General features: G+C 36.5%; 1 protein-coding gene across 3 annotated transcripts; it reads right to left on the reverse strand.

The window, feature by feature from the left end:
* Positions 1-1585: 1585 nt before the first annotated feature.
* On the reverse strand, positions 1586-15299 carry MRPS34_1 (ribosomal protein S34; the record flags this gene model as incomplete). Of its 3 annotated transcripts, XM_051210810.1 has the most annotated exons (5): positions 14758-15299; positions 13143-14707; positions 12817-13086; positions 9381-10592; positions 1604-1859 (listed from the first exon to the last, which is right to left on the reverse strand). In XM_051210810.1, the coding sequence occupies exons 4-5, from the start codon at positions 9603-9605 to the stop codon at positions 1659-1661; spliced, it is 426 nt and encodes a 141-aa protein (XP_051073205.1). In that variant the 5' UTR covers positions 9606-10592; positions 12817-13086; positions 13143-14707; positions 14758-15299. The 3 variants fall into 3 exon arrangements, with proteins under 3 accessions (XP_051073204.1, XP_051073205.1, XP_035585978.1); XM_035732674.2 differs by lacking the exon at positions 13143-14707 and having other exon boundaries at positions 1659-1859; positions 9381-9737; positions 15259-15299; XM_051210811.1 differs by lacking the exons at positions 9381-10592; positions 13143-14707 and having other exon boundaries at positions 1586-1859; positions 15259-15299.
* Positions 15300-23363: the final 8064 nt, after the last annotated feature.

The raw sequence follows: 23363 nt of genomic DNA on the forward strand, positions 1-23363 counted from the left end.
AACTGTGAGAAAGAACAAACCAGATCCCAGCGGAGGAAAAAATCAGGAAAAGTCGCTGGAAGTGGATATGACACACATTGAGGAAAGCACCCAGCTGCGTCACCAGGCAAGCCATCACTTGGGATCCTTAAGGCCAAAGAACACATTACGCTGAGAATTGGAGATAGACATGAGAAGAATGAACAACAATTGGATAAACCCAATAGACTACTTCCGGAATACAGGACATAAATCATATTCTATTTTGGACACGTTAATAAGATATTAAAGGATTTATCTAAACTATGGAGACTAATTTTAAGTCGTCACTTATGGTTCCTAAGACTTAAAACAATGCGGCTTAAACCAAAGACTGGTAACTGCACTAATTGTCATTGACTTTGTAAAATTAATTTTAAGCGTTTACCTACTCCAGCAAAAAACCTATTTTTCGGGCAAGTGCTGTTAGTTCTTTGGTCATGTACAGGACAGGAAGGATTAAAGGAATATATTCAACCACACATCCAGCGTTCTCTGTGTTTAAACATAAAACTGTCCAGTACTCATTTAATTATTTCCTAAGCTCCATACCACTCTTAGTGTCTTCATTATCCATAGTTTATTTCTTCGCTTGATTCAGCGTAACTAGACCGACATAAAGGGCCGAAAATCAAACGATTTATCCATCCTAATATTTATATGCTACTCCCACTCCTCATATGCAGTATTGTAAATGATGTGGGTTGGTGAATACCGAGCTAGTCTACTATACGCATACATGGACTTCGATCATCCATTTGCATCATCCAGTGTGTTCTGATATCCGAACTGTCATCTTGTCTGGTCACCAACTGTTCTGCCTTCGCCGTGCTTTTGATTAACTAAGACTCTTCTCTCCGTCTGATGACTGTGACATTTTCGACGCCACGTCCCGCTACATACTACTCACAAGCAATCTTGTGAGTAGCGTCCGCCAAACTACGAGTAAATATTTACCTTGTCACTATTCCTCTACGTTAGGATTGATTAAATCATCAAAAACAGCTCGTAATAGCTGTACACCTAATCAACTTCTTAAAAGTACGAATTTAACTGCTTTTTTTAATTACCTGAAGATACAGAGGGCAGATTTTTATTCGCTGCAGTTGATGTTAGAAGTGTTTGCCTATATTGTTGACAACCATAAGTTTAGTACGAGTAGGCCATCTCTTGACTTTAACTATAAGAACCTTTAAGAGGAAAATAAACTGTTGAACAGCCACGGATAAATATTCTTTAAAGGTGTTCCTATCACTACAGTTTAGCGATGTAGACCGAGAAAATCTACCACCAGTTGATACACATCCACTCAAATGACAAGTCTTCATAATCGTTCCATTTTCGACCAAACGTTGCGACAAATTAAATAATTACATAGTTCAGCTCTGTAATTATGTATTAAATATAAGTTTCGACCATTTTGTGACTGATGATATTATCCAGGATTACAGCAGTATGTATTAACTCAAAGCATTACACCATTACTACAAGTCCTACATGACTTACTTAGGAACTCAATATTTCACCACATATAGCATAAAATAAAACACGTAATAGAAGTAGTATATACATACATAAGTACTGTATTATCAACAATCAAGAATATAGCTAATCCAGTTCTTTTGATAACAATTTCCTGTCTATGAAACTGTTTCACTATCTTGTTCTGTTTTGGAAGATTTCGCTAGATGAACACGCCAATACAATCCAGGTGTATCAGATCGACGAATTAAATAAGAATCTCGATCCAAATTTGGCTTTATAATTAATCCTTTTTTAGCTGACCATTCATATGGAGGATACATACGTGATTTCTCCTCGGAAGTCGGTTCAATAGGAACCTAAATTAGATAGGAAAAGATAAGAAATATACACAGACAATACAATCAGGTTGTTAGGTTGAGGTGGATAAATCAGAGTGATAAGCTTTGTGAATTGTTTTTGGATACATTAGTATTCATATTTTGTAACATGCAATTTACTAATACTGAGTCTAATGGGTTTTCAAACTCCCAGAATTACAACTTTCCATTTGGTTTACTGATTTCAAATCTTTTTCTGTTCTCAAACTATTGTACACTAATTATAGGCCTAGCATTTTAATTTTGTGCCCCGAGCCCATTAGTTTAGTACATAATGCGACTTTTTATTTATGGTGCATTGTAACTTTACAATTCACCCAATTAATCATGTGAATTTATAAGCTACACATGTGGACATTTTATCATTTGTCGCATTCCTACTTTTAGATTGCGGATCAGTAACAGGAATTTTTAACATGTCAACAGGTCTGGACATCAGGTTATTTAGTCGTAACATTACTATGATTCCTCATCTTTAACATTAATTACAAGACATTATCATGATTACAGTTGTTTTGATTGCATTAAAAATCTCTTGATTTGTTTATCTGCACCATTTAAACTTGTAATTTAGTTCGGTTTTCAATTTATTCTCTGAAGAAGCGACTTAAACTGAGTCCCGAAACGTAAGAAATTCAGTTTTCAACTCGTTGAAATATTACAAATATAACGCCATTTTATCATGAATGAAGTTGAATTTAAAAGGCAAAATAATGCTGGGTTTAATTTCGAATAACACTTAGATACACAAACAGATATAGCATCAACATAGAGACTGGCACATATGTGGCTTGATTCAAGTTGCCACATCAGATTAGCACAATGATGCGAAAATAATGAAAGAGATTGATAATGCTGTAGCAACTATAAAAAGAAACATTGAACCTTGAGAATATGTCATAGAAAGACAGAGTCGAAAGGTATATGTGACGGGATACCGAGATTAAAAGTCGAGAGGACGATAAAGAGTGAGTGCGCCGACGTATTTATGAACGATTTTGGTTAACAACTCCAACAATTGATCAAGATTATAATGCGGACCCCAACCAAGTAGTCTGCATCGACCAACATGGCTGATTCTAATAGTTTGTGACTTCATGCACTGATGCCCCATTTTCGTTTAGCATCATTCCAACTTACTTTTGAACTATGAAGCATAGCTCGTTCGGGTGGGTTGTGTTTAGACATACCCAACTTCAGTCAATGGAGATCTACAACAATATCAATCAGTCTATTATCTTTGCCAAGTACTCCATGGCTAACATCAACGTCACTCAGTCGTTCCCCAAAACACAAGCAATGCTTCGAACACATCTATGACCAAAAACCTTAATTTAGAGACAAATAAAATGACCAGTTACTAAAAGTAAGGAAGTATGAAATTCAAACGAAACAATAACGCTAGAAGTACGTGCGTCAACACCATAAACTATTAAGAGCGAGGATGATCTGAAGATGACAGTAATAAATCCGGGATACGGTCAGTAAAATGAAAAACTTGTGAGTAGGCTAACAAATGGGATGTGGTTAATGGATGAATACGAATCAGTTGTAACAAAGCAGAGCCTCTATGTTTGTATCAGACCCTCCTTGTTCATCAATGATGCTGCCCAGGAAAGAGTTTAGTGGAGAATGCCGGTGGGCAGTCTACTCCACCACGAGGGGTAACAGGCGTAAGTAATAAAGCAGAATATAAGAACAAACAAAGTATATGAATTATGTTTCTCAGTCAAGTCGGTGAACTTAATGATTTTGCAAACTCTATATACCTTAGATTACTGATTAACGACTAGTTCTATTCCATTTATTAATTAACCTAAACATTTAAAATGGTGTGTAATTCATTACTATTACTATTGTTATCATTAGCATTACTGCAGATGTTGTTTAGTTAGTAGTTGTTGGTAAGTAAATCAGTCTGCTTCTACAGTCACGTTGTTTTTCTCTTGCGCCAACGTAGTAGTCTCGGCCTATTGCAATGAGTAGCCGATAAAAGTATTTTGCGATTTTAGCAAATAGCCGTATCAGCAGTAATAATCACTACTCAGTTACAAGTTTCCACACTAGCATATCAGTTTTGTTTAAAGACATTACAATAATACACAATATAGGTATCTTATGAACAAGGAAAGCAGGAGAAAGAATATTAAGGAGTAAAAAGTTGTAATAAAATAAATTTTCAATGATAATTGTAGATGAAAATGTAGAAGACGGTTATATTTCTTTCGAAACATAGTTCACATACAGATATATGAACGAATAATATTCTTTTCAATAAATCCTCTTCAGGCTCTACAATTATATATCCAAGTTAATAATCCTAAAAATGGTCAGGTTTAAGGTAAAATGCATCGTTTAAAAATTATAGTATGTGAATTTAAGACTGTAAAATTAAATCGTTAATTGAGATCATGAACCGATCAATGTTAGACCACCATTGAAAACCTGCAAGCACTGGACGGTCATTTCGTCCTAGTATGGGACACTTCAGCAGCACACGTCCACGACCCCGCATGCGGAATTCGAACCCAGGACCTTCGGTCTCGCACACGAACACTTAACCTCTAGACCACTGGTGGGTGAGCACTGCTGAGGAGTCTCATACTAGGACGAAACGGCGGTCCAGTGATCCCAGGTTTTCAATGGTGGTCTAACATTGATCGGTTCATGACCTCAATTAAAACTCAACAAACTCCACAACCCTACACTTTAATTCGATAATGTTGGAATAACTAATATGAAGAGTTAACTCGATAAGTTTATACGTTAAATGAAATTGAGATAAATAATGATCAGAAAAATATGGTTAACGTGGGATGAGATAGATAATAATGTAGTTGCAAATCAGAAATCAAGTAATATGTAGAATAACATCAATTAGGTACAAATTAGTAAGTAGTGGTGGATGCTGAATAAATTTTTCGAAGGGTATGCAAGTGTTTTGACAATAATAATGCCAATACCAACAATGACAATAATAATATGTGGAATTAAGTTTAAACTATGAAAATACAAAGAGCAGGGTTGTATGAACATTAATCAAATTATACCACCATATCGTCAAATGATCTTTAACTGATTAGGTTAGGAGTTAGCCAAGATAAAAGAAGCGGTTGAACATATTTCTTCCTCCTTTTTGATCCCAATAGCTATTGCTTCAGGCGTCTGAAGGATTCATAGTTTAATGGATTTAGGCAGATTGCTGTCAACACGATACATTATTGTTAATGAGTGCTCCCGCTCGTACTAAACGAGCTAGAATCGAGTTGTTAATAGTTTTAACTATACCTTTGCTTAACCAAACTTGGAGGTGCTCGCGAGACTGAAAATACTGATTCTTGGATCACTTGCTAACATAGATTGCTCCACATGAGCAGTTGAATTGACAAACACAGAAGCAGGAGGCTAGTCTAGGTGATTTATCTTTCAATCTAAGAGTGATCATTAGATGTGGGGAAAACACTAATCGTAGTTTACCAGCATTAAAGGTTCTTTTGATTGATTTATGCAACTTCAGTATTAGCATTTATCTGGATGCATCGCCTCTAAATTACAGAGTCTTGTTGACAGGCCTCCCTTATGCTCTCTTTTCATAGCTAAATGTTTATTTATAAATTTCTCCGGATATCCATTTCCTTTTAGAGTATGCAGTGTCTTCATTTCTTCTCCAACCGTATCTAAGGAGCAAATGGTCTGGACTTTGTAATGAAGTGTCTTAATTAGGTTCCTTTTATATTATTAGAGAATAAAGCTAAGAAAAGTTGTATACCTGCCAGCCCAAAAATGTTTTCTTGTTTAAGCTTCTTCTTAGTGACCCGTCTGTTTCCCTTGTAAGTACGACATCAAGAAAGGCTATTCTACTTCCACTTACTTCCTCACAGGTAGATTTATTAGACGGATGAACTTCATTAAATCGCTTGAGTGTCTCTATCTGGTCAGTATGGTCGTTAAAAAGGATAGAAACTCGTTAATATGCTGTACCAGTGGACCGTTTTCCAGTTTAGTGAGGAAAATGACAGCCAATATGGGGGCTAGTGGTGAACGCGTAGCGACACCATCTATTTGTCCATATATTTCACCACTGAATTGAAGTTTACGTTTATAGCATATTTTAGTAATAAATTCTTAATGATGTCCACATGAATTGTAGTCTTCATTTCTTATTCTTTAAGTTGTTCACGTATATTTTTGACAATATCCTTGAGTGGGACGTAAACAATGTAAGCAATGATGTTACGTTTGAGGAGATAATCGTTTGTCCTTTAGTGTTTATGTTTCTGACCTTGATAATGGACTGGATTACATCCTTAACACTATGCTTCACTTGATGTTTGTGGTCCAAAATCGCTCTCAATGGGATATCCGGTATGAGCAACTTCTGTAGTCCGTATAGCCTTGGTAAATGGGATCCTATCGGCTTAATTGTTTCATATAAGTTTGAAGGGACTACCTGTTGATCACTAAACGTTTTTAAAAATATTGTAAGTTCATTCTCTATCATATTATTGATATTTTCTCTTGGAATTTTAGATTATCAATCAAGATTTTATTCATCTTGTCAATGTAGTCTTTTTTGTTTGGTAGGACAACTCCTGTTCCTTTTTCAGGTTTCGTAATAATCAAATTTTTGTTATTAATAAGTTCATTAATAGCTCCCCCCGTGTGTTTTTTTACTTAAAATGTATTTGCATTTGCATATACTGTTCTTAAACGGACAGCAGCAATCAACAACATTTGATTTGAAACGTTCAAGTTGTTGATTTTATTTTATTATATATCACTAAAAATCCCAAATTCACATACATTAATTTTAAACGATCAATTTTTCCGAAAGCTGACCACTTACTGAATTATTAATTTGGATATACCACTGTAGAACCTAAAGAGAATTTATTGAAGAGAATATTCTTTTTACATAATCTAAAGTTTTCTTCACTCCAGTTATCGCTGTTTATAGATTTCTTCATGTCATTATTGAGATATTGAAGACGTATAAAACTCTACGACAATAGACTAAATAAGACAGATCAATCAAAAGCATTTTTGAAATAGAGCTCAATTAATTGATTAATCAGTTGTCTATATCCAATAATATTTCATCACCAAGCCTGTCATTTTAATATACAAATTCTTAATATCATTAAGTGTTTTAAGTTTTTTTATAATCAATGAGTTAAGGATGCAGAATGTAATCATGTTCCTAAGATGGTGAAAATTCTGACTGAGAACATGGAATTCATTAATGTTAGGTTCTATAAGTTGGGTTGCTTAATCGTGAAACTTCATTGATTTTCATCAACACATTCAGTTATTCATAAGTGGCGTAAGCAATCTAGCACATACGTTCATCAGTTGAAGTTGTCATACACTGTATCAGCACGAAATTCAGGAAAAATGTACGTTTACAACATGGTTTTGCCCCCAGAAAGCTTTTGTTTCTTGATCAAATCTCATCCGACGTTTATGTTGTTTTTCTTGCGCTGAGAAAGCACAGTCGTATGACTAAGAAATGCCAAAATTTGAAGAACAGGAAATAAACTATACTTTTTTGAAGTTCATGAGAATAAACTTATTATTTTCTAAAGTCTGTTTGAGATTTCTGAAAATATTTGTAGATTGATATCAGCCTGCTTAATGAACAATTGTTAACTATGAAAACTTTCAGGTATTAGTATAGATGGTGTATTTACCAACTGCATTGATGGTGGCTTATTGTTTATTTTCGTATAGTTTAGTAACATATTCTACGTAGTGTTTATTCTAAAGAAGTTAGATAAATAAACTATTTAGTATACAATAGCTTAAACCAATCGAATGTGCACCAACAGCACAAATCTATGCATGACAAATTGGATGAGAAAGGAATAATATTAACAAATAGCTCGTGTATACGACTAAATCTGTCACCAACCTACACGTGTGTTTTATTTTACACAACTATGAATGATTTCATTTATTTATTTGAACATATAAATATTGGTACAAGGAGGTACCAGATACATATGCGCTACATAAATCTCAATTGATTTGTGTGAGGGCTGTGATACTGCTCGGGTGCCCAGACCGAAACAGGTGGTTTTCTTAGGGAGCCACACCCGGAGCCTTCGACTTGAAGGTCTGATCCACAAGGCAGTGGAGCATCGTAAGGAGATGCAGTCCCATGGTAGTCGGTGACCAACGATCGGTTCATACGCCATCTATTTTCTCAGGGTACTGGAGCCCATGTGCACTATTGGTTTGGAATCAGGGTTTTTCAACTCCCCTAGGTGGACTCTCCGTGTCCACTATGAATGAATAATTTTGGTCAAATTATATACCGCATAAAATCATACAGAGTAATGTTATGAATGAGTAAATAAATAGATATAGGAAAATTCAGGAGCTATTCATCAGTGAATTGGTGTAAATATTTTTCAATGTGCAATTTATTAAATAATTGATTTGTAGTGTTAGAAATTGTTCTAATTGTAAACTTTTATTTCGTCCATTAATAACAGTGATCTAATCGTTAACCTACTATTCAGTTTTGTATTATAGATGTCCTAGTTTTTCATACATTGAAATGTATTATTTATGGTGTATCATGGTTCTTTATTGTATACATATAATCGCATTGTGGTGTGTGCTACTGATATTGACAGATATAAGTAGTATGTATCATCAATCGTTAGTGAAATGCCTGGATGCAAATGTTTAAGAAGATCGAAGAGAATAAAACAAGGACAGGAAATGATTAGTGTGGAGACGAAAGAACAATGAAGTCTGAGACGATTGATTGACACTTTGCAAATGAAGTACTTAATATCTGGTTCTCAGACTTTACTAAGACGTTCTGTTATTTTGTGTTCACATACATTCGGTTGTCCCCACCTGTGTTCTCGTTCACTGCAAAATGCGTTTTACAGTTTGGATAATATATAATGATGTGCAGTACTTGTCTAGTCTTACTGTATTTCAGGATGGTAGTCTAGGTGGACGGATTAGAATATCTTAGGGGGTATCGATCGCTTATTGCAAATAGTAGCTGCATAAGTTGACTCATTGGACTGAACCATGTTAATGGGTGTAGACTACCTGGTTGGGACCCATATGATTACCGTAGCCAATGGTTAGACTTTGAATGACATGTATCAAAACCGTTTGCGATGGGGCAGGTAAATACGTTCTTTGTTTTCCCCAAATCCTGAGCTTCTGAATTCCTAAGAACTTTTTTGTTTTCAATTCGTTAGTTTACATTTTCTTAAATCTTATCTTCGATGTCCAGTCATTTCTGTCACCACTCATACTATTATCACCTCAACTACTCTGGAATTCGGCCTGACAATTTCATCTCTCTGTGCTAATGGAGTATGTACACACATACCAGGTTCTACGTTGCGATTGGCTCACTCATTCACTCATAGTTGGTGAGACATACCGAGAGAGAAAAAAAACAAAACAACTGGTAGGAAGTAGTAAACGAATTTATAAATTTTGTTTAAAAACCGAAACAATACTTACTTTGAAACTTGTCGGATCATAGCGGTGAGGTGTTAACAATAATAAACCACTAGCTTCTCTCATTGATTGTTGTATATCTAAAGAGTGAGTAGATTTTTCAGCTTCTTCCACTACTTGTGGTGGAAGTACATTTTTTCTTCGTAAAAATATTGTCAATAAAGGGGGAGCTTGAGCAACGCAGCTAACTGGAACATCCGGAGCGACCAAATCAGTTTTTGTTGACATGGACGTTAGACGTTCAGCTTCACTAGGTGATAGAAGACGCCAATCTGGTTCATGGGTATTTGGTAGGAGACAATAGCCAAGATTTCGGCCACGGAATACCCGTATACCCCATGCTCTACATCTAACATCAGACTTTATAAAAATGAACCCAGATAATTGATGATAAAATAGGAAATTCAGCAGCAAAAATAAACTCGTAAACGTAAACACATTCGATCAGATTATTTAGCATGAGCATATTCAAGTTACTTGAAGCAGTAAGTTATTTTCCAAAAGGTGATAAGTAAAACGTTTCAGTAGAAATACATGTAGTAGACCAAATTAGGCTTCATCTACACCAATTATAACAACATTAATCACTCAACTGTGATGTGAAATATCTCATCAAGTTCAATGAAATTAACATGATAGACTAGGTAATCGCCAAAATGACTATTTAGATGAAGTTTAAAAGATCTAGGCTTACATTTACACTCTATATTGAATACCTAGTTGACAGATAAGTATGTTGAAACTAATACAAATACTCGTTCCTAGAGCACATAAATGATGTAATTAAGCAGATAAGTGTAAAGTTCCGGAGGGATGGAGTAGTTGATGTGACTAATTAATTTCCCATAACTATACTGAACACAGACAGAAATCAGTTTTACAAAAGTTGACTGAGAATTCCATAAATCACCATATTCGTGTTCTGAGTCCTACAGAGACTGAATTTGTATTCTGACTGAACTTTTGTTATCAAGTAAAGGTGAGGATTTTGAGTTGATATAAACCATTTGACTACGACTAGTGTAGGAATCAAAGGAAAGCACATCCATTCCAAAGTGTGTTGTTTCATCGCTCTGTTGGTCAGTATCCTCTAATATAGGAGACAATGAATGATGGACTTGATTTTCCCGTCTTAAGTAAAATTAATTCGAATAAGATCTAATAGAATATGAAGGCGTTGATGCAATGCTTCGACAAAAGTTGACTCATCCAGCCCTTAAAAGTTTTTTTTTAAAAAAAAAAGAAACATAACAAGCTCTGTTTTGATGAAGAAAGTACTCGAAAATAAAGAGGTTCTTCGATTTAAACTGTTCGTTCTTTTATGTATAAACAAACATTATTGACCGAAAACAGAACCGTTCTTTGGAACGCCATATATTCACTTTCAAATTTTGAGACTTCAATACTATTAAGTAGTTTACTGAAGCTTTAGTTTGGCGATCAAAATATCTGGCCACCATAAATCATAAAAACATTATTTATTGACTTCACCTGTTTCAATTTAGGCAAGTAGGTGATATGCCCACCAAATACCCTGGTACGGCCAAGAGTGGAGAGTCCGCTCTCCCTTTCGAAACGCTCTCACATGGCCACGCATATACAGCCTCTGTCAGGGAAGTCCTACTCACTAACTTCTCGCACCATGGGTGTTGTTTACAAAATTGAGAGGACGAAAAACGAATGTCCGGCGCTTTAACCGGGTTGGTGGACATGGAGAGTCCACCTAGGGGAGTTGAAAAACCCTGATTCCAAACCAATAGTGCACATGGGCTCCAGTACCCTGAGAAAATAGATGGCGTATGAACCGATCGTTGGTCACCGACTACCATGGGACTGCATCTCCTTACGATGCTCCACTGCCTTGTGGATCAGACCTTCAGGTCGAAGGCTCCGGGTGTGGCTCCCTAAGAAAACCACCTGTTTCGGTCTGGGCACCCGAGCAGTATCACAGCCCTCACACAAATCAATTGAGATTTATGTAGCGCATATGTATCTGGTACCTCCTTGTACCAATATTTATGTGTTCAAATAAAGAAAAGAAACAAGTAGGTGATATTAATAAATGTATATCACTATTGATGAAGATTCATCAATCTCCATTCTTGTTCAACTTTGTCATTGACGTACTTTTAGAGATAACACTTTCCTCATCTAAATTTACAGGGGTTGAACTTCTACCGGGAGGTTCACTTGTTGACTTAGAATATGCTGATGACATAGTTTTATTTGGTGAAGACGCTGACAAAATGCAGTCTTCTGACCACTCTAAGCAACAATGCAAGCATGTTCGGGATGCGATTCTCTCCCTCGAAATGCAAAATGTTACTTCAGGATTGGGTTGCATTGACACCTGAACTAATGATAGGGAGTGAAGTAATTGAGCGTGTCGATCGCTTCACTTATCTTGGAAGTCTCATCAGCCCTTGTGGTCTGGTGTGTGACGAAATCTCAGCACGGATACAGAAGGCTCGACTAGCTTTTACCAACTTGCGTCATTTATGGCGTAGGCGAGATGTCCGTCTATCAACCAAAGGACGTGTTTACTGCGCAGCAGTTCGTTCCGTCCTACTTTATGGCAGTGAAACATGGCCGGTAAGAGTAGAGGATATTCGTAGGTTACTAGTATTTGATCATAGGTGTCTTCGAAATATTGCTCGTATATCCTGGGACCATCGAGTAAGTAATGCAGTTGTCAGGAAACGGGTACTAGGTAAGGATGGCAAATAAATCGACGAAGTAGTGGAACTTCATCAGTTGAGATGGCTGGGACACGTGTTACGTATGCCCAACGACCGACTGCCTCGACGTGCTATGTTCAGTGGTATAGGAGTAGGTTGGAAGAAAGTTAGGGGCGGCCAGACCAAAACATGGCACAAGTCCATGAAGTCACTGACAAGTGGACTGAGTCATGTCGGTAGGTGTAGGATACCTGGTTGGGGACCGCGAGATGATAGCAACCGATGGTTAGAGACCCTGAATGACATGGCTCAAAATCGTTTGCAATGGCGCAGGTGCATACACTCTTTGTGTTCTCCCAAATTTTGATCTCCTTATTCCTCCTTGTCTCTTTTTTTTCTCCTCTCAAATTTATTTCACTGTATTATACTCTTTAATTAACATCTCCAAACACTAATCTTCCCGATTACTGCTTATACTCTTATTACCTCTACCACTACGGGATTCGAATCGACCACTGCATCTCTATGCTAATGTGGTGTGGCAACTCGAACTGATGTACGTACGTACGAAGTTCTACGTTGTTACTGACTGACTGACTGATGAAGATTATTACTTGACAGCTGGTTAGATTTACGTTAGTTACATTACAAACCTGTAAAAATGTAAACGATTGAATTAAATTTACCAAAGGCCTAAGATTTGAAGAACTGAAATATGCAGTTCGCATAGACAGAAGCATATTATTGAAAATATGACTAACTTTATCAGACATAAGTGGAACAACATTTTTTAAAATGTAATAGCATGGCTCCTTGAATTCTGTTGTTTCAGTTTCCTTTATTACTACTCTACCCTTGGCGCGGTTTTTAAGGTTTTTGGCTATTTCTGACAGGAGCTTGCCGTAGAAGTGTAAAGATGGACGACCAATATACTCAATTTTTGGCATAACAAATCTTATTGGGATGAATAATTGGTTTTAGAGGAAATCGAACTAGCTTTTTCAGATCGTATGTCCAACAAAATTGTTCATCTAAATCGAGACAGAAAAACGGGTAAACAAAAAATTGTAAAACGTAGTATATTTACGTTAAATGCGTCACGACAATCCGAAATGTTACAATGTTATCCGGTGAAAAGTATGTTGGGAGCAATTTCTTCATGGAAGACGCTGGATGCATGGAAGGACGTTATGTATATGTTCATGGAATACCCTGTATCTGTTGCAATAGAATGATGAAGCGGTAATACCAACATTAGAGAAGCTTTTCAGAAAATTGAGATTTACGTACCGATGAGGTCCCAGAATTGAAGGCAAAAACGAAGTGAAGAAAGGAAAGTTAGTATGAGACGAAGAAGCACTAAATCCATTTTGACCAACTTACAGCCTGACACAAAGGTACATTAACTAATTCTTTTTTCCTGTGCTATGCAATCTTTCTTTTATATATTACCACCACTGAATTAACTACTATGAATCCGGTATTCATGTCGCTGTGCTAATGATGTATGGCAACATGGACCGATGCATATATGTGCCTGGTCCTACGTTGTAGCGGACATTAATCTAGGCTATTGCATCATATTAATGTGAGGTGAATTACCATGGCTAATAGTAAAGGGGTTGAAATATTGGTGTTATTAGTAATGATAAGGTCATATATTGGACATAAAATGCATGATCTAAAAAAGTTAGTAATGCTTGTCACTACATGAGCAACGACTGAATAACTCAAGAAATAGGCTGTCATTCCTTTCGACGTAACCTACCACTACACACACAGTCCCATTTTCACTAGAAAAATACTTGTTGGGGCCAGCCTAACGCTTGATAACTGAATTTACTAGTATTGCACGTTTAAATAAAAGAGAACAAAGAAATATCCAAAGGATTCGGATATTTTTCAACGGTTTTGTATAGACAAAAAAGATAATCAACGCATTTTCTCATAAACGATATGTCAGTTGCGCCTTAATTTAACCATGTAGACAGATTCCAAGACAAAGAATACTTTAATACTATATGATGAGACCAGTTTGTCACTGGAAGGCCGGGGTCATACATATTTTGTGGAAGACTTAACACCGATTGACAATATAGATGATGTTCGGGCATAGGATGCTCAGAGTGGCGAGAGATCAGAACGAAGAGAACGTACATGCTCGTCACGTTGATAAATAAAAGAACATGACACTAGTCAGAATCTCAAATCACCGACATAACTTTTTAAGAGCGCTGGACATGAGTTACAGTTTTAGAGGACTAACTTTATTAGAAAAGGAATAATCACCTGAAACTATTCTCCATGGAGCATAGAAGAGTAAGAGGTAACTTAATAGTCGTGTGTAACATCTAGTGGTCCGAGACACCATAGTAAAGTAGTCCACGTCGAATTACATCGCTGCCTTGGATAACATTAGCAAAGTTTTCTATCGAAGAACGAACTTACTTCATCGAAAATATCTATCTAGGATGCTCTCTCAAACGATGTGTCCACAGCTCCCTTAGTAGATATGCAAGAAGAGACCGGACAATCTCGTATGTAACCATATACCATCCTCTTAAGCTTGTTATAGGAGTTGAAAACGTACATTAAAATAAGAAAACTGCTTCGCACTCATTCGTCTCACCCACATAAATTCCCAGAAAACTACTGTTGTGATTTTTTTTTAATTAAGACTTATGTACGTTATTTACACCTACCTGCCTTTTTATACTATCACTATGTAATTATTTCCATGTATTTACTTGTTCATTCATTTCCAAATTTTCCCAATCTCCCTGTTGGAAAAATCCCTAGTTTCAAGGAATTTCCCAAGTTCGTGCAAAATTTTGAGTTTTCGTGCCATTTCCCAAAAAATTTCTATTCCATCTTACCCAGAATTAGGAGATTGGGTTGCCTTCATATACAAATTCACTTGATTTATAACAGCTCATCACAAACATATAAAGAGTACAGATTATTCATGCATTACAAGTGATGTCAGTTTTTGCAAAATATCTAACTAATTTTCCATCTAAACCACTAGCCGAAATTAATAGCTCTATCCTGAAAACCATAAGTGAGTTGGATTTTGTTATCACCGGTGATGTTCCTGACCTCAAAAACCGAGTAACCATCTTAAAAAACACCTAACATCAATCCTTACCAGCAATTACTTAGTTTTTTTAACACATACACTCAATTTAGGGACGAAGACTTACAACACACATATTACCTCGACTTTCAAATGCCATACTGAAATACTGTCAATTAAAACAAAAACCCAAAATGCAATAACTTTCATCTTCTTAAACAAATTTTAAGAAATTTCGTCTCCAAGTCTGCTCAGCTGTTATTTGTAAGTGTTACAACCGTTCTAACAACTGCTCAGAATCATCTGTTTACTGCAGAATTTATAGTTTTCCCCATCTTTACGAGTCATATAAAAGACGTATCTCATTTGTTAAGCTTTTTCATCGACATATTGTCTCTACTGCAGTTGAGCCCGGTTAGCTCAGTCGGTAGATCATCAGACTTTTAATCTGGGGGTCGTGGTTTGAGCCCCCCATCGGGCGCAACGGCCGGGGTCGAGTGGTTAATGACTGGAACACCTCACCCGAACAAGTGGTATCAGACCCGTCAGTGAATATTTGTAAGGAGAAACTGGACCTTCACTGGAAGGCAATCTGTCAGGATTAACACAGGTTCACCGACCTACTATCCTTATTACTGAAGACTGAGTTGTTGATATTATGATTTGATCAAATTTGATTACCTGTTCCACGTTCATAGTGTCTGTATTGTTTTGTCGAGCTGGGTTACACTTTGCTTAATACCGGCTACCTGCGTCGTTTTTCTGAGTCTTCGTATTCATATTTATTTCGATCAGTTGTCTTGAAAGTTGGATTTTGATCTGTTGTATGTTGGTAGGTTGTCATGCTGTTAAATGTTAGTAACAGCCTTATGATTCGCTGGTAGAGGTTAGGTTGTTTTACTTCAAGACACTTAAGTTCACACAAAATGATAAATAGTCGCAACAAAAACTATCTTATGTATTTTCCAGTGCAGTTGACTGTAAAAAGAGTCAATGTAGTCAAATTTTCTCGGTTTTGTTTTACCGTATTCGATTATCACATTGATGTTCGAAAAATCCCGACCACATATGTTTTCACCTTTGTTGTCTTTTAAATCGGCTAGTCATCGGGCGCACATGTTAAATATCCTCAATTATGTGATCATTCGTCATTTTGCTACTCGGCTTATACTTCAAGAATATCGGCTCAAACTCTGTTCTACCGTACAGCTGTAAAGCTTTCCGTATATATATTTTGGAAACGTGGAGCACAAACGAAATGTCACCACAAAACTAACAAAAAGCTCCACTTATCAATTACTTAAAATCTAAAAAAGAAAACGATCGAAATGGATTTGTACAAGTCTCAGTAATGTTATCTTTTGCCAATGTATCGATGAAGTGGGTCTTTGACATACAGTAGATAAAATAGTCAGTAATTTCTTTCTGTCTCTAATCATAGCTTTTACTTCATGCTCCAAAGTATTTCCGTAGTTAGGCGATAAATAATCAGAATCTAAGTAGTCTGTAGAGATGGCTAGCATAATTATTTCACAAATACATAAACAGAGGCTCATATTTTCCAGAATTCCACGTAATTTATATATTCATCTTCATAGACCGCAAAGTTTTTTCTTAGTTAAACACTAATTTTCAAGTTAAGTGTTTCCCTCTGTCGCATGACATACTGATTGTCGAACACATATACACTGCCATCCATATATTTTGTGCTTATTCAACTCCCATTCAGATATTAATAAAATAATCGCTATACACAAGTACAAATTTTATTTGTGTCTATATTACTGAATTACCTCAGATATATGTCGCTTCGGATTATAACCCGTATATAAAAATAATAGTTACCTATTATAATTATAGACTTCATGACCCAAAAAACCGAATACGCTGCTCCGAACGATCAAAGCAATGTTCAGAATTTCACCTGTGTATTTTTATATTTTGATATTATTGGTTATTTCTACAATTTCTAGCGAAACATTTATCATTATTTTGATATTAGCATTTAGAATTCGCTACAATTAGTTCTTTAGCTAGCGCATAATTAAGTCTGTTTGTCTGATTATAAAATCGTCACATTGTTTATATATATTTTTATCTTCATAATCGTCAATATTTACATTCATATACAATTAATTCCTTAAATGATAACACAAACATCTAAAATTTATCCATGAAGACTTCCGTTGATTTGCCACAAATGTTTGAACCGATACTCACTGCTATTAATGCTGCATATGATTTCAGACTCCCAGGATACAGAACAGGAAACCTAAGAATCTGGTTTATTTAAATAAAACCCCTGTTTTAGAAAAGTTACTCCGCTGTCAACGAACCAAATACTCACAAGTCATAGGTGCACTTATGACTGAAATGTTACAAAATTTCAGAATAAAATCGCCCTGCACCATACACTTGAGGCAGCCGTAATTCAGTGTATGTCGCTCTTTGATTTGGAGAGACAACAACAATTACTAACCTCACGGGTTCTGAGAACAAGGAATCATTACAAACTCTACGGCTTACGAAACAATTAGTAGGGTCGTGCAGGTTAGAAGGCGAAGTGTCATAGCTGACGTGAACTTTTTGTGCTGGTAATTATCCATCGTTTTATCTATAGAACGGACCATTCTGGTGGTCGCAGTCAGCAGGGTTCTCTTTTTAAACACATTCGACCGCATTTAGTATGAAATAAGAAATATAATCCCTACGTGAAATAAGTAAGTGATTAACTACACGACCTACAACTTTTTTACGCTACCAAGATGTTTCCGGTAAAATCTCAGCGACCCAACCCAAATTCTCACACCTTTAACGGTCAACCAAACAACGATATACCAAGATCTCCATAGTATAAACAAAAACCAGGATAAATAATCGCATGAGATCGACATTTAGTTTTCAGTTACACTTCTCCTAATCTTTGGTGTTGGATCACGTCCTCAAGACCCGTTAATTCATCTGAGAAATGAAGAATACGGACTATAGAGTTAACAAGAACACGAGTGTGGGCAACCAAATGTACTTGAACACGAAATCAGAGAATATCTCAATAAGATCTGAGAACCATACAGCAAATACTTAATTTGCAAAATATCAACCCACATCTCAAACCTGGCTGTTCCTATTGCAAATATCAGTGCATCGTCTCAGATTTCATTATTCCTGCATTTTCATACCGTCTCTGCTCTTTCCTTCTCGATCTTCTATTGAAATACATTCTATTCCTGACTGTCGTTATATACTCCTTATGTCGATGTAAATAGCGCGCACCACACAGTTACTAAACAGCTTCGAGAAACATATGATCAAGTAGGCCATATGACAGATCCTAGAGTCCTTACCATGAAAACCAGGAACCGAGTTCGCAAACTGTGTGTCGTTAGGTTATGAACATCAATCATACATATACAGTTATAGGAACTCAATAGATAAACTTTGTGTTATGAAAAATTACATTCAAAGGGAAAAAGTGGGTATTTCAAAATTGGGGGCTCCTGTAATTCTAGGATAGACACACTTATTAGAAAGCCGAGAACTAAAGAAACATGGTCTTGAAAGAAATTCCTAGGGCTTTGCTCGTGGATAACTATGGCTCCCATTCAGAGAATGTAACGCCACTCCAGCCTTCTATAAGCGTTTCCAGCGGAACAAATACAAACACAGCAGATTAAAATTGTAAAAATAACAAATGTAATGATTTCCGACCCACTTTCAAATCGAACGAAGCTTTGAATTACAAAACACATCTAACCGTCGAACAGGAAAACGATAGTAATTTTCAGGTGCAATACACTTAAATAACAACAATGAGCACGATTTCAGTCCTCCCTACGATGTAGATGGCTTAATCAGTGACAGTAAATTCGATCCATGTCTAAGTCTCTTAGAAACTGAGCAACAAATTCCGACAAACGAAAAAAATATAGTATGTGGACAGGGCAACTAGAATTGGTGGACCAATTTTTAGCTTATGAACTAATGTTTCAAAACAACATATAAAGGCGAACAAAATTGTTTTCAATTAGATCCTCATCAGGCTTTACTCTTAATGTACAGTAATATTTATATGTGTATACGAAATCACTAAACCAATCGAGGTAGTTTATGAGTCGATGATAACAACAGAAAAGACTACATAATAAGTGAAAAGTACAAATTGATACTGTGATGACAGGTGCACATACTTTAGTACAGCTTTTAGTATATCTAATGCACGTCGAATATTATTGAGTCTTACACAAATGCAGAAAAACGAGACACATAGATTATTATTATTATATATATTTAGGAATGATTACACGCAGTTACAAAATACGCGAAATATTCACAGTAAAATGGGTCCTTCTGTAATGGCTTGTGTTGAATTTTTTAAGCCTCTTAGTCGCTTCCATTCCCAATTTGACCTTGGCATCAAAGGCACTTTTAGAAGTCGTTAGGTCTAAATTTCCTGAAATTTTAATCGAAGAATATTCATGACAACGGAGTGTCAAAATGCAAATGTCGATGTATCAAGTGCTCGATCTTGTAGTGATAAATTTTTCGTGACAAGTTCATCATTTTGTTTAGCATCAGTTTTCTTCGTTGAAAACAAACTTGAAAGAACACTCTGTTATTGGCTCACTATATATCGGTGGAGCATGTGAATCAGTTTTGCTGATATAACAGGCTAATTTTACTCAGTACTTCAAATGACCATAGCAATAACCATGTTTCTCTAATTGTTTTGTGTCGTTAACTCTCTAGCGAAATAATCAGTAAACGTTTAGTGGGCTTTGTTGCATTTTCCACCGAACTCTGTGTAGGTTTTGCAAAGATTCTGGGAGATGGCTCATTGAGACTTTAATTTATCGATGAACTTCGAGTGACTTAAAAGTCTTTCCGAAATCTTCTATATGAACTATTTCACTGTCAGCGTGACGACCAAAATGCCGTGACCTTTGACTTAGTCAAACATGACCCTATTGTCAATAGTCCGGCAGTACGCAACAGAAAAATGAGATAACAAAAAGTTCGTCTTCAATCAAAGTCACATAATCAAAGCTCAGACGAGGAAGACAGAAGAACACGAAATGTGGTTAAAAGAGATCTGAATAGAGTTTTAAAAAACGACAGGGAGAAGAAACAAACGAAAGATAGAACTGTCCGATAAAATGCTGTGAATGGATTTTCAGCGTTTTTTTCTGTTGCAATCAAATTGTGGAGCTTATGTAGCGATACCTCTCTGGTATTAAGATCAGAGACTTTATAATAAGGCCAGAAAATAAACAATCCTATCCTTTGGTAAAAGCGAGGAATGAGATGCCTTGGAATTCACGCAACAAAAATATGATTCAATAGAAAATACTTATATCATTTCAACTGGTAGTAACTTATTTCTATTTTAAATACGTATAAGATATTAGCTATTGAAAAAGTGTTTGTAGTGCATTTTCGAAACAATCGCAGTTTTAATGTATGTTAAAGAGAAATCTATTTCAGTGTTGAAAAGTAGATGCTGGGGATACTTTGCTGCAAAAAAATTTATAGCAATGGAGGAAACTAATATTATTATGGACGAGTTCAAGTTGTTACTTTTAAAATGATAGTGAGGACCGGTTAGTGGCGAGCTAGTGTTTGAACTTAATCGCTTATCAAAACGTACCAATGATGAATTCAGTGATTAAATCGTACGTTTATAATCTCATGTTAATGCTTTAATGATGTTGTATAACTCCCGCAGGTTGGTAGGTCCATGATAAAGCAGTCTGACGTTAAATGAAAGTGAAATACTAATGTTTACAGTCTATGAGTTCCAATCGTTAGAGAAAAACATCTATTATTTGAACACAGCTTAAATGGCCAGTTGCTGAACTTCACCTGAAGTGATAAAACATCGACAAATTAGTCATCAGTTGCTTTCATGCGTTGTTATGGAAACTCTGCTAGATGTATTTAATAAAAAGCAGGCGATATAAACTACTGTTAGGCAGAATGAATTAGAAGATAAGCTGGGCTTTATTATCTTATGTGAGCATTACTTATTTTGCTGCTCGACTAAATTATGACCAACTTCAGTGTGTCCTTTAAAGCTAAATTACTCGTTCCAGTAATTCTGGAGAGTGCTGAAAACATACGTTACATAGGTTTACATTCAGTCGATCATTTCAATTTACCCTTTACAGGTTATGAATTTTACGAATCCAAGGTACGGAAACCTACTAGAGTCGAAAAGTATGTTTGCACGCGCCACTTTGGCATCCCACTAAGAAGTTTGTTTCAGTGCAGAACAATTTCGTACACATGACGATACCTTGGGTTGGTCTCAGAGACTCAGTACACTTAGATCAAAAAACCACACCCCTAAGTTTCGGAAAAAGCTATGGTAGATTCCTTTTTATTCCTAATATTTATAACCTCACAGAAAATCCTAATGCTTCGGTGAACTTTTATGTTGACAATATAATACTATCTCGAATCAATAAGCACGGAAAAGGCTCATTGGGGATCTCGAGAAGCCCAAAAATATAGAGCGACTTCATGCGAACCAACCAACACTCCTAAAGTGTGCCATCACGAGCGTCTGACAGAAGACGACTTGAACAGATTAACAGCTACGCTCTAGCATACTAGTTGTTACGTTCAAGCTTTTGCTCGTTCCCGTTACTGAAGTACGGTATGTAGATCTATTTGCAATTTACGAACCCAAATTAACAATAGAACCAAACTTCACTCCAGGCACTAAAGTTTATTCGCAATTTACAAATAGTCAACCCAAATGTCGTTCTTCAATTTTGTAGGTTCCCGGAGCAAAAGCTCTCAAATGTCAGACCAAAGACGAAGAGGAACCAAGATGTCCGAATATGATGATATAAACAACCACGTTCAGAAGTTGAGTAAAACAAACATATTCAAAAACACAGTGAAATTAAGAATATTTAACATAGGGGTTTTAATTAGCCAAATGTCTTCAGTTCGGCCGTAACACTAGTCCTGTGGTCTAACTTTTGTTATTATCATTGACATTTGCTTTCATTTATGCATTTCTGTTCTACTTTGACGTCTTCACCTTTTTTAATAATTACCATTATTCAAACTCTCCTGTCAAACCTTAGTATGAATGTACGGACGACTGTTCGACGAAATGTTAAGTGGTTGTTCTAGAAACCTTAATGTTCGAAAATAAGTAGTCTCATCTGCTATCGATATTTACCAGTTCACAAAAGCTTTTAAAGTTCCGCAAGATTACCAAAATAAAGTCGTCAGACCAACATAAATAGATGCCATCGAACATCAGGACGCGATCCCATATAAGTCAATGTGCTCAGACTGGCGGGACTAGCCAAAACTGGAGTTTCCCAACTGCTAGGTCCTAATGGACCGACCAATAACGACGGTGACGCCGCTAACCTTTTGGCTGAACAATAATCTCGGATATTTCAACCGACCTACATTAACTGTATTGATGAGAGCTTCATCTGCAACTGCACAGGACTTTACGAAGCGAACGTGGGGGCTCACTTGGTGTACCGGAAACGCTGGCACCCAAGAAAAGACACTTCTCCAGGCCCAGATATGGTTCATTCTGATATACTGGGGGAAGCAGCTTCAATCCTGGCAACACCGCCTAGCATGATGTTCTCACACTCTCTAAGCTAAGGCAAACTTCCGGAAATTCAGAAGCCGGCTCACATCACACCAATTTTTGAAGGAGGTCGACGCAGAGGACCTTCAAGTCACCGGCCGGTGGCTCTTCTCTCTATACCTTCAAAAATCATGGGGTCACTGATATGCAACGGCATACATGACTATTTACTGTCCTTAAATTTCTTCTCACCCCAACAGCATGGTTTTAGGGAAGAGTCATTCTTGCATAACCAACCTGCTGACCTCGGTGGACAGATGGACAACCATCCTTGATCGGAAGAGGAAGGTTGATATCATTCACCTTGATTTCTCAAAAGCTTTTTATAAGGTAAACCATATATGTCTTATCAATAAGCTCAAACGATTGGGTATCAAATCCTTTCTAATTGACTGGCTCATCTCATATCTAAAGAATCGACATTTTAAGGTAAGGGTTAGCTTCACTTTATCTGACGCTATGCAATTTTCCAGTGGGGTCTTCCAGGGCTCAGTACGAGGACCTTCTCTTTTCTGGACTAATATAAACGATCTTTCACAGCAGCTATCGTCAGACGTATTACATTTTGCTGATGATGGGAAACTTTGGAGAGAGAGATACGTAACCAA

Source organism: Schistosoma haematobium, chromosome 1 (assembly GCF_000699445.3).
Source record: "Schistosoma haematobium chromosome 1, whole genome shotgun sequence".
In the NCBI taxonomy this organism is placed as follows: Eukaryota; Metazoa; Platyhelminthes; class Trematoda; order Strigeidida; family Schistosomatidae; genus Schistosoma; species Schistosoma haematobium.